Source organism: Corylus avellana, chromosome ca11 (assembly GCF_901000735.1).
Source record: "Corylus avellana chromosome ca11, CavTom2PMs-1.0".
NCBI lineage: Eukaryota > Viridiplantae > Streptophyta > Magnoliopsida > Fagales > Betulaceae > Corylus > Corylus avellana.
Window position 1 is genome coordinate 5,449,447 of NC_081551.1, and position 9,524 is coordinate 5,458,970.

Here is a 9,524-nt window from a genome sequence, read left to right on the forward strand (position 1 = left end):
GTCAAAGCTTGTTCACCGAGGAATTTGTTTATTTTTTTATAAATAAATCAACCTCAATAGAAAGTGTAGAGGGGCAACCCAAGTACACAAGAAGTATATAAGAGAAACCCTCAATTAGGGAGAAAAAGATGAACACAAGTCCAGAAATTCAATAAAACTAGAAAAACGAGAACTATTGTACGCTGCTATCCAAGCATAAAGAGATTTGAACATATTAGCTTTTAACTCTTAACACCGGTCTCATGAAATTATGTGGAATCCAATATGATAGCATGAGGGGAGGATGGTGTTCCAGTGAGGCTGTTGGCCCTCTGGGGTGGGGGTGTGGAAAAATATTAGGAGGGGCTGGGTTTTTTTTAAAAAAAATTTGTCAAATATGAGGTGGGAGATTGGTCTAAGATCAATTTTTGACATGATTTGTGGTGTGTGGATCATCGATTGAAGGCAACTTTTCTAGAATTGCTTAGAGTCTATTTGGGATTGCTTTGAAAAATAGAGGTTTTTTTTTTTTAGAAAAAACCTCATTTTCAAAATGCGTTTTGGGCTTTTTTAGAACAAAAAAGTAAATTTAAAAAAAAAAAAAAAAAAATTGAAAGTAAAGCAATCTTGAGTATGTAATCTATCATATGGATCCTAATACAACAATCTATTCTAAATAAATGCTGACAGAGAAATGAAGAATCAGTGACAATAGAACAACGTGTTCTAGGAGCAGCAGCTCCTATGGAAGCACAAAGATTTTCAATTATAACAAATACTGGATCTAATGTCAGCAGAGAAATAAGTACGAATGCTTCCTCTAGTATGAGTGTTGGAGAAAAGGTTGGTATGAGGATTGCCATTTCAAGTTCCCAGGGTTACTCGTATGCTAATTGCTATCTTCTCATTTCATAGCGCAAGTATGACTCTTTGGAGTTAGATAGAGAACCTGCAGCTGAAGAGGAGGAAGTAGTTCTTTTTCGTGCCAATTTTGAGGAATTTATGCGTCGTCTTAGGCATAAGGTTGGTACATTGTTCTCTCTCTCTCTCTCACTTGCGTAGTATTTTGCATCTTGTAAGTCCTCTTCTACATGTTCTGTTATGTCTTCAGATGAATGAAATAGTTCCTTTTCCTTTTTATCTTTGATTTATTTTTTTTATTTTTTTTTTATGTCGGGGAACCTCTCCAAGGCAGGGCCCTTCGGACCCATCCCTATAAAGTAAACCCCGGTCCCATTATCTTTGATTTATCTCAATGCTTAATGGGTTTCCATTTTATTCCATTTACAATGATAAGCATATATGTTTTTTACGTGAGATGATATGTTTAAACTTCTTTTTATTGTATTACATTAGCTTCCTGGATATCATTGAAATAGTGTGGTGTACATAATTCTACCCATACATTCTAGGCTTGCATTGAGAATGTGAGAACACGCCTGGATGATGGATCTTCAATTGTCTTAAGAGCAATGCTGGAGGCAGCAAGAAGTTTAGAGAAAAAAGTGAAAACAGAAAAGCCTGGTAAACTGAACTTTTAGACAATTGCTTAATGAATTTGAATACCTATATTTATTTATCCCTTGTGCTTAGCATTATATTTCGATTATGATTGATACATAGTATGCATAGATACATACATATATGCATGTGTGTATGTCTTGTATTTGATTTTGAATGCGTCATATAGCTTTTCTTCAAATCCTAAATGGGGAGTCACTTGTAGGAATGACATAATTGTGACCTCTATTCCCCCAAGAAAGATCTAATCACTACTGGTGTTAGATTGGAGTTTTCTTGCATTTGAAGAAACAGATGGGGATCTAGTATTTTAAGTTTTTGAATCAGTAGTAGTAAATAAGAAGTTGCATGAAGACCTTTTGCTAGGTTTGCTAAATGATGCATTCCTACTGCCTAGACCTAAACTCACCTTAAACAACTTTAGCTTAGGTTGCTTTGTTCTGGTAGTCCAAGTAGTTATGAAAGTCCAAGCATTTTATGGTTGAGATCTAGGATACAATTTAGAAGAGTGGAAGTGGGAGCATGGGAACAGCATTTTTTCAAAACTTAATAGGTCCAGACTGTCACAATAATCATGTTCACACACACACACACACACACACACACACATATATATATATATGTTTATTTCTAACTAACAATTAAAAAAAAAAAAAAAAAAAAACTTTCTAATTTGTATGATTTATCTTGAGCTAATAAATTGAGCCTCGCTATACAGTGCTTTCATTTTGAAATTAAAAAAAAAAAAAACAGTAACTGTAGTCAAAACACAGATTGGCGAAAGACTCACCACCCTCTTCGATAGATTGTATGTCGTAGTTCTAGATTGAATGAAATGGCCTTTCAATTAGTATTTCATCATATTGATTTACCCTCGAACATCTGTGTTGTATCCAGCATTAGTTATGTGAACTTAACTTTTGTGTGTTGTAGCTAATGCGATTTCTTTCTTTCCAATTCAGCTCACTTTTTCTTGATGATGTCGCTTGTATTGAGCCAATTCAATGCTTTCTTTTTCTTCGGTGCTCATATGCATTCTTTGGTGTCTTTTTGAATGCATTTTCTAAAACGTGCTTTCTTTTCCTAGAAGTCATAGCACAAAACATGACATAGAAAAAAAAATATATATGAAAACAAGTGAAATGATTCACCAATCTTCCCTTCCCTCCTTGACATTTTCTCATGCTTACTCAGTAGCATATACTTTGTATTACATGTTTCAGTTCCCTTGTCACTGAATACCATTTTTGAAGAGGTAATGAAGAGTGAAGAAGGGCGTGGTATGACCTTAGACCGTGTCAGAGCTTCCCTTGCCCAGTTTGGTTGTTCACCCTCTGCAAGAGGGACAGATGAATCATATAGTATTGGTATCCTATTCCCTGCTTAATTTTAGCCTTTATCTCTGTAGTATAAAGGTGTTGCCATATAAATGAGTTCATTCAATCTTTATCTTTAGTTGATTTTTGCATTATTTGGTTTCTATTGACGCATTCATATTTCTTCTACAGATTTGAAGAAAATTGTCGAATTAGCACAGAATGATGAGGTTTCTTTGACACTCGTTTCAAAAGATATGAAAATCCATGTTTCAGTCACTAAAAGATGTCTTACTTTTTCTACACTGCAGTTGGAGTCAATTGTGTTGAAAAGATATGGAAGGGACGCTTATAGAATGTTCAGATTACTGTCAAAAACTGGTCGCCTAGTTGAGACCGATAAGGTAATTGTGAATTTATATTGATAAATTCAAAATAATCTGGCAACAAGTGGCCCAGAATTAAAAATAATCTTATGTTGGCTGTCACTCCACGTAAATTCCTATGTTGACAACATGTTATCTTATTGATGGACATGGTTACAATCTTTTCCCCTACACATTGAGATGTTGGATATGCATGATATACATGTATCGAACAATTGATAGCAGAGACTATGCCTTTAACTTATCAAAAAGTCATCTAAATCTGGTGTAGTTATGTGTATCCTCCATTCTTCTCTCTCTACTTTGCCTGAACTGGTCCTCGTACAATTTAGAGTATACATGTCTTAGGGCTACACTTTGATGCTCAACGTTTCACTGTAGGATGGTGCTCAATTGAATGTGGAATGCAAGTTAATTGGTTAACAAGATACATATGATAAGAATTAGGTGCAAGATGGTGCTGGCTTGAATATTAACAATTGTATAATTAGGAGATAGGAAATACAGAACACAAAGTCCATGAAATTTCTGCCTAGAGGTTGGTTGCTGCATATAAGGGTGTTTCTACCTGCATCATTGTGCCATAGGATTCTTGCAAAAGTTGAGCCATTCAAAATCTTCACTTATTAAGCTGAGTCATGTTGGACAAGACAAACTTTATCTCAAAAATGCTTCATAAAATTAAGAAATAATTTCTGGAGAAGAGTGCACAATTCAAAAAATGTGATCTTAGCATACAATGTTGATATCGTAGGAGATCTCCTACGATGTCTGCACTCTAAACTACACTTTGATGCACATTTTTCATTTTCGCCTCCATTCTGTCCAAGGCTCCCACTGCATTAGATTAAGTGTGCAATGGCAAGAAACATACCGAGATTGATTCATATTACTTGCTTAATATGATATGATCTCTGTTCCATATGTGGTGCAATTTCTGTTTTAACGCTTCACTTGAAACGATTTTTCTTTTTCCGTCATCTTTATTTTCTCCATGGCCATTGTTGGAGCAATTCCTTTCCAGAGAAACTTGTTCAGATAAGTCAGAAAGAATATGTTTGGTATGATATTCAGTCAAATCATTTATTTCATGTAGATTTCAGATACCACATTTGTTGAAAAGAAGGATGCACCCAAGATTCTTTATAAGCTTTGGAAGGATGAGTACTTGCATATGGAGGTAAACAACTGTCAACGATAACGATACGCCCAAGTTCGTAGTTCTTTATGATAATGTTTAATTCTCTTTGCAGAAATTAGTTGTAGCGGGAGCTAGACAATCACAATTCTTGTTATGGAAAGTAAATAAGCCCTCGCTACAAGAACATGTACTAGATGAGATGTTCCGTGCTGCTTTAAATTTGAGTCAACGAGTGGCTTATGAGCGGGAAAAGGAAAAAGAGGTCTGTTGAATATGATTGCTAATCCTCTTGGTTGCCTTTCTTTGAATGAGTTTCTATGCATGCTATCTTTGTTTTTTGCTTGTCTAATTCTTTATGGAAGTGGTAATTTTTTTGAGCAATGGTTATAAATATCTTGAATTCAGATACTTTTGCAAATATTTGCTTATTCATTGCATGAATTGTTTATAAACAGTTCTCATTGCGTTTTCTGTTTTAATATCTTCTCTATATCTGATTGTTTTCTATTTTCTGCTTCTGCCAAAAACAAAATTCTGCAAATAATGTGTTCTTGTGTATTCAGTTTGCAAAGAGGACAGTTCTCTGCCCAAATAATTGAAATGGCCGTACATGATACTGTGTAATTGCACCAAAACCTGACAATGAACAGTGAGAATATCGTCTTGTTGACTATAAACTAGTAGGTTGAATTTGTTCCCGACAATGAAGGATCTTTGCCTCCCAATGTTTTTAATGTTAATTGTTTCATTCGGTCCAAACAGTTTAACAACTCGCTGTGTATGTACGTGTTAAAGATTCTTGCTTATTTTATATCACAGCTGGACTTAACCATTTGAGTAATGGGGTCTTTTTTTTCCTTTTGTTGTTGGTGGATTGTTTGTCAATTCCTGTTTTTCCATCTTTTGAAAATTTTCACACTAATAAAGGTAGTGTTTGGCAAACAACATGGCTTTTTCACGGCACTGTCACAATAAAAAAAATATATTAAAAAAGAAAATAATTATTGGTATAGAAAAGTGAAAAAATGTCCTTTTCATATCCCTCGTGTTCCGTTAAAACTGTTGTGTCTTTAAAATTGCTATTAAATTTGTGATAGATTAGTATTGAATTTTGATCTAATGATGATTTTAAAAATCATATTTTTTTTATTTTTTATTTTTTTCACCTTGTTGCAACAACTATTATGCTGCACCTTTATTTGATATTTGCATGTAGTAATAATTTGGTTTATACAAAAATCTCTACCAGTTTATAAACCTCCCAGTAGACAAACAAGTTATGTCACGAGAGGAAACACTTAATCGACGAAGAAGTGTCAGGAATGTCCTGGAATCATCGCTGCGGGAGCTTGACGATGCTCTCATGCTTTTCCATGATTTTGAAGAACCATCACTGCTGAAGCTTGATGATGCTCTCATGCTTTCCCACCACTCATGAATGCAAGTCCTATGGGTATATTATTGCTTACATTTCTTTTCTTTTCTATTTTATTTTTTTCAAAAAGAGATCGTATGGATGGTGGGTTGGTTTTCCCTCATCATCTTATCATCCTTATCGTGTAATTCACTCCTCTTATTTCCTTCATTTGGACACAAAGCAAGAAGTTATAGAATTTTCTTGTAAAGTATATATCTGGGGCAGCATCTTTTCCATTTTCTTTTAGATAATGGAGTAGACATGTTTGTTTTGATAGATCCGAATGGTTTGTGGATCCATGACTTTGAGCATGTTTAAGATTGCGTTAGGTAGTAAAGCTTTTAAAATCAAAAAAAGCTTCAATTTTAAGCGTTTTTTCTCAAAGTGTGTTTTAGCCATTTTTAAAGTAAAAAAGTCAAATAAATACTTTTGAAATTTTTTACTAAACATGTCAGCTTTTTCTTTGGTAGCTTTCTAGGTATTAAAAGTATTTTTTACCCTCCTAAGTCCTAATGTAATACCAATATAAAAGTTTTTTACACATCCTGTATTTTTTAAAAAAAATTAAATATGAAGAAATTGATTTTAGCTGTTGAAACTTGAAGGCTTTATTTGAATTGTTGGATACTTAGGGCTTGTTTGAGTGTGTGCTTGACACTCAAAAAGTTCATTTGAAAAAAAAAAAAAAAAAAAAAACGTTTGGTAAAAAAAAAATTGATAATACTTTTAAGGGTTTAAAAATGGCAAAAATACACTTTTGACAAAAGTTAAAAATGAAATTTTTGCTGAAAAGTACTTTTTAACTCAAAAATTCTATTTTTAAAACACTATCCCAAACATGCTCTTAAAGTTGAAGGAAATGCTGCAAAAAGAAATCACAAATTTTTCCATTTCTCTCTTTTGTCAAATAGCACTCAATGACTCGAAGGAATGGCAGAAGAAAAATAGCCCTCAGTGACTTGTATTAACTCCCAAGCAGCTAAGCAATTCTCACCGGAAAATGATCCTCTTCATTTCCTCCATTTAGTGCATTTTGAAGGATTAATGCACTACTATCATTAAAACTTTTGGACAAAATGCATTAAATGGAAGAAATTAAGGGGATTTGAAATGAAGATGATCATTTTCCATTCTCGCCGGCTTTTTATTGTATTCTTATCTCCACATTTTTTTTAAAAAAAAAATATGAGATTTTCGTATTATAAAATTTGAATTCTTTATTACATCTCACCGTCTAAACAAATTAAAAAGTTTGTGTTATCGAGGTAAGTGGATTTGACATGTTGAAAACTAAACTTAATTATCTTGGTAACATGCAAACTTCTATATTTGTTTATACAATTAGATGTAACGAAAGGGTAACTTAATGGCATGGATCACGCCTCATGAAGTGGTGTCACTAGTTCGAATCCTCCTCCCCCTTTCCCCTTGTGGCCATGTCAAAAAAAAAAAAAAGAACTGTAACAAAGAGCGGATCGTGATCCCTAGCTATAGCTGGGGAATTGCCCATCAGCTTTTTTGAAAATCTTGGCCATAGAAACTAATCCAATGGTCTACAATTTGCCACATGTCCACTAATTAAAATATAACATTTTATTATTTAAATTTTCAAAAATAAATATAAAAGAAAATAATAATAATAAATAAATAAATAATTAGAGTGGCCAACCACCCCCATGGGCCGGTTAGAGGTAGCCGAACTACCCTCTAGTGCCATGGAGTTGGCTTTGGCCACCCCCAAAGGATGGTTGGGGGTGGCTTCGGGCACTCCCAACAAACAATTGGGTGTAGCTTCAGTAGGAGGTGGTTCACCCACCATCGAAGGATGGTTAGGGGTGGCCGAAGCCACCCCCATGGGGCCATGGAATGGTCAAAATTTTTGGGTTTGGTCAAAGAGGGTGGCCAAAGCCATCCCCTAGGGCCCGTTGGGGGTGGCCGAAGCCACCCCATGGCCCCAGAGGGTGGTTCGGCCACCCCCATGTCTCAGGTGGGGTGGCCGGCCATCCCAATTTTTTTTTTTCATTTTTATATTTATTTTTAAAAATTTAAATAATACAACATTATATTTTAATTAGTGGACACGTGGTAGATTGTAGACCATTAGATTAGTCTCAATGGCCAAGATTTTAAAAAAAAAATTGATGGATAATTCTCCTACTATTATTGGGGATTCCAATCCAACGAAATGCTCTGATTTTAAAATCTGAGAATCTCATATTATAAAAAATTTCAGAAAATCTCCCCCTTTTTATCAAGTTGAGTTTTTTTTGTTTTATTCAAACAAAAGTTTCACGAAATAACATAAACGAAACGGGATGGCTTTCTTAACAACAAAACTCAAACAAAAAGACAAATATAGAGATTATCATAAAAATAAACAACAAACAATAGGACAAAAAGAATCGAACCTCTCTAAATTGAGTTAGTTGACAATATGATATAATGGCTTAGAAAGAAAAAAAAAAAATGTCAATACCAATGGACAAAAAAAAAACAAAACAAAACCAAAAACAAAACAGTCGCTTTCACAAATCACAAGGAACAATTTACTATTTTTTTTTTTAGCAACACAATTTTACTTCTTCTAGGTTTTGGTGCCTACTTATTATTGCCTTGCCACTTGTCAGTGGGAACAGCTATGTGGGGCTGACTTGCGTGTGGCTCGGATGTTGCCCACGTCGTCTCACTTCGCTTTCACAAATTTCAGTTTTTTTTTTTTAAAGTACACAAATCAGAGTTAAACCTGGGGTCGAATCCGAACGAAAAATGAAAAGATTCGAACTAGTGACTGCGTTGTTTGTACACCACTACAATTTTTTTTTTTAAAAAAAATATCTTCTTGAACCTTTGTAAGTTTTTGAAACTAATTACAAAAACACCTTAAAACATAATAACAAAAAAAAAAAAAAAAATCATGGGAGAGGCGAGGGTGGACAACTGTAGCATAGGTAAAAATTTTACTAAGAGGTTTTTTTTTTTTTTTTTAGGAATAAAAATTTTTAAAAGTTGATAGGGTATTTACCTCCTCTCGACTCCGAAATTAAAAATTATTAATAAATAAGTTTACTCGCCAAAAAAAATAATTACATATATATATATATATATATATATATATGGTAGGCTGGTAGCTTAGAGTGTTAAAGCACACATTAGCCTTTGAGGTTGAAGGTCCAGTAGTGTATGGTAAGCCGAATGGATATACTTGTGTGCGCAACAAAATAAATAGAGATATGCTTGAATTTAATAAAAAACTTATATTTTATTCATAAAAGTTCATATGGCAAGATTTCATTTCATCTTTTTTTTTTTATTTTGTTTCTATTTTTTCACAAAAAATATGATGTGACATCTTATTACATTGATTTTTATGAATAAAATATAGAGTTTTTATTAGATTATAGCATTTCTCAAATAAATAATATATGATGACGTGGCAAAGGGACACTCGATGACGACGATTAATGTTCAACGACGGACAACGAAACCAAGGAATAGGATCCTTTCCAATCCAATTTTGGACTAAAGAATATCTCGTTTATGGCTAGAATTTTTAAGAAGAAATTTTAGAACTACAAATGAGACATATATCCTACTAACAAAGAATAATAATAAAGTATTATTTCATATTAAAAAAATATATAAAATAAAATAATAAGAGATGGTTGGCCACCCTATCTTGGCCGTAAGGGGTGGTCAGACCATCCCCGTTGGTCTTGGAGCCACGGGCCCACGCCAGACAGGCCAAACTAAATTTTTTATTTTTT

General features: G+C 33.8%; 1 protein-coding gene across 1 annotated transcript in view; it reads left to right on the forward strand.

The window, feature by feature from the left end:
* Nucleotides 1-6,036, forward strand: part of LOC132164939 (uncharacterized) — a 6,395-nt gene extending 359 nt beyond the window's left edge. Inside the window, exons 2-10 of the mRNA XM_059575460.1 lie at nt 670-822; nt 895-1,002; nt 1,392-1,503; nt 2,724-2,867; nt 3,009-3,046; nt 3,128-3,220; nt 4,299-4,382; nt 4,456-4,605; nt 5,593-6,036. Of these exons, the coding sequence (XP_059431443.1) occupies nt 670-822; nt 895-1,002; nt 1,392-1,503; nt 2,724-2,867; nt 3,009-3,046; nt 3,128-3,220; nt 4,299-4,382; nt 4,456-4,605; nt 5,593-5,781 (1,071 nt within the window). The 3' untranslated portion in view covers nt 5,782-6,036. The remainder of the gene's footprint in view (nt 1-669; nt 823-894; nt 1,003-1,391; nt 1,504-2,723; nt 2,868-3,008; nt 3,047-3,127; nt 3,221-4,298; nt 4,383-4,455; nt 4,606-5,592) is intronic.
* Nucleotides 6,037-9,524: the final 3,488 nt, after the last annotated feature.